We start from the raw sequence: 1,374 nt of genomic DNA on the forward strand, positions 1-1,374 counted from the left end.
CAGTACAATATTCTATCTATCTATTGCCAAACGCCATAATCCCGTAAGAGGTGGCCATTTGACTTTGAGTTATTTGTTTTACCGGGAAGGGGCACTAACCCTCCACCAACCCACTTGCTGACACGTAGGGAGCACGTATGGTTTGGTTATATGGTTACCACCAGCGTTGTAAATGGTTCCTTGGCTTACAGAAAACTATTTGGCTTGTCACTCAACGTAAAGCCACCTATAAAGGAAAGAAAAGCAATAAGAAGTGACAGGAAAGACGGGAGAAATAGGAAGGGAGGAGGGCAGGCACAGAAAAAGAATGATAAAGGCTAGGGAAGAAGTAGGCAGCACTACATCAAGTGAGTGGATGATGGTCGCCACCACGTACCACGAAGTACAATATTACTAAAATTAAATGAAACACACACAAAGGTATAATCATGTTAGTTGAGTCAGTTCTTTATGTAAATGATAATCAACATACGCGTACATAAAAATCCAAAACAAAAAAGCTGTACAGTCATTAGGAGATGAGAATATCCGAGACGACGCACATGCCAAATTCCCAGGCTGAGAATATACCAGGTGAGAGTATTACCCATATATAAAAATTCAAGTCTCGCGCCGAACCGTCCCCAGTGCGAGATGGCGCAAGGTTTGTTTACATTGTTGATCCTGGTGTGTGGGGCCATCTTGGTGTGTGTGGGCGTGAGAGGGGTATTCTCACAGCCCTCGCTTGAAGAAAGGCTTGAACATGCACGTGCAATTCTCACCGAAGTGCCTTTGGTTGATGGGTAAGTGTTTAAGTATGCTTAGTTATGTTTTGAATTAAGCGCTTGGTAATCAATTGTCTAAAGCAGTGGCTCTTGACTTTTGGGGGCGTTGAAGACTCATAAAAAATAGTGCCTTGAACAAGTGTGTGTGTGTGTGTGTGTGTGTGTGTGTGTGTGTGTGTGTGTGTGTGTGTGTGTGTGTGTGTGTTGTTCTTATATCTTAGTAATGCCCACTTAGATTGCATGAATAACACGCAAGAATATGGTAACGGGGCAAAATCAGAAATAATTCGGTAAGGAAGAGGCGTTAGCAAGCTTACTAACCGTACTAGATGCATGAATTTACACACAAGAATATAGTTACGAAGTAGAATAAGAAATAAATCGGTATGGAAGAGCTGTTAGTAAGCTTCCTAACCGCATCAGAACACCGCTCATTGCCACTATCAATCCTATCACTGCCATCTGTATCACTGAAGTTGAATAAATCCCTAACACCGTTTCTTTACTGGTTTATTTGTTAGTCTGCTCCGTTACTGTTTCCTTGTGTGTTATGCAATCTATGTCGATAGTAAAAAGAAATGTGCTGAAAGAAGTCGTCTGAGAGAGAGAG

At 41.9% G+C, this 1,374-nt stretch overlaps 1 protein-coding gene across 1 annotated transcript in view; it reads left to right on the forward strand.

Moving 5' to 3' along the window:
* The first annotated feature begins 633 nt into the window (after positions 1 to 633).
* LOC145410902 (dipeptidase 1-like) overlaps positions 634 to 1,374 on the forward strand; it is a 7,729-nt gene continuing 6,988 nt past the window's right edge. The window contains exon 1 of the mRNA XM_080280958.1: positions 634 to 782. Coding sequence (XP_080137084.1) covers positions 634 to 782 — 149 coding nt within the window. The remainder of the gene's footprint in view (positions 783 to 1,374) is intronic.

The sequence above is a fragment of the Coenobita brevimanus genome, chromosome 11 (genome assembly GCF_032717465.1).
Source record: "Coenobita brevimanus isolate Jiangsu-jjx chromosome 11, ASM3271746v2, whole genome shotgun sequence".
Classification (NCBI taxonomy): domain Eukaryota; kingdom Metazoa; phylum Arthropoda; class Malacostraca; order Decapoda; family Coenobitidae; genus Coenobita; species Coenobita brevimanus.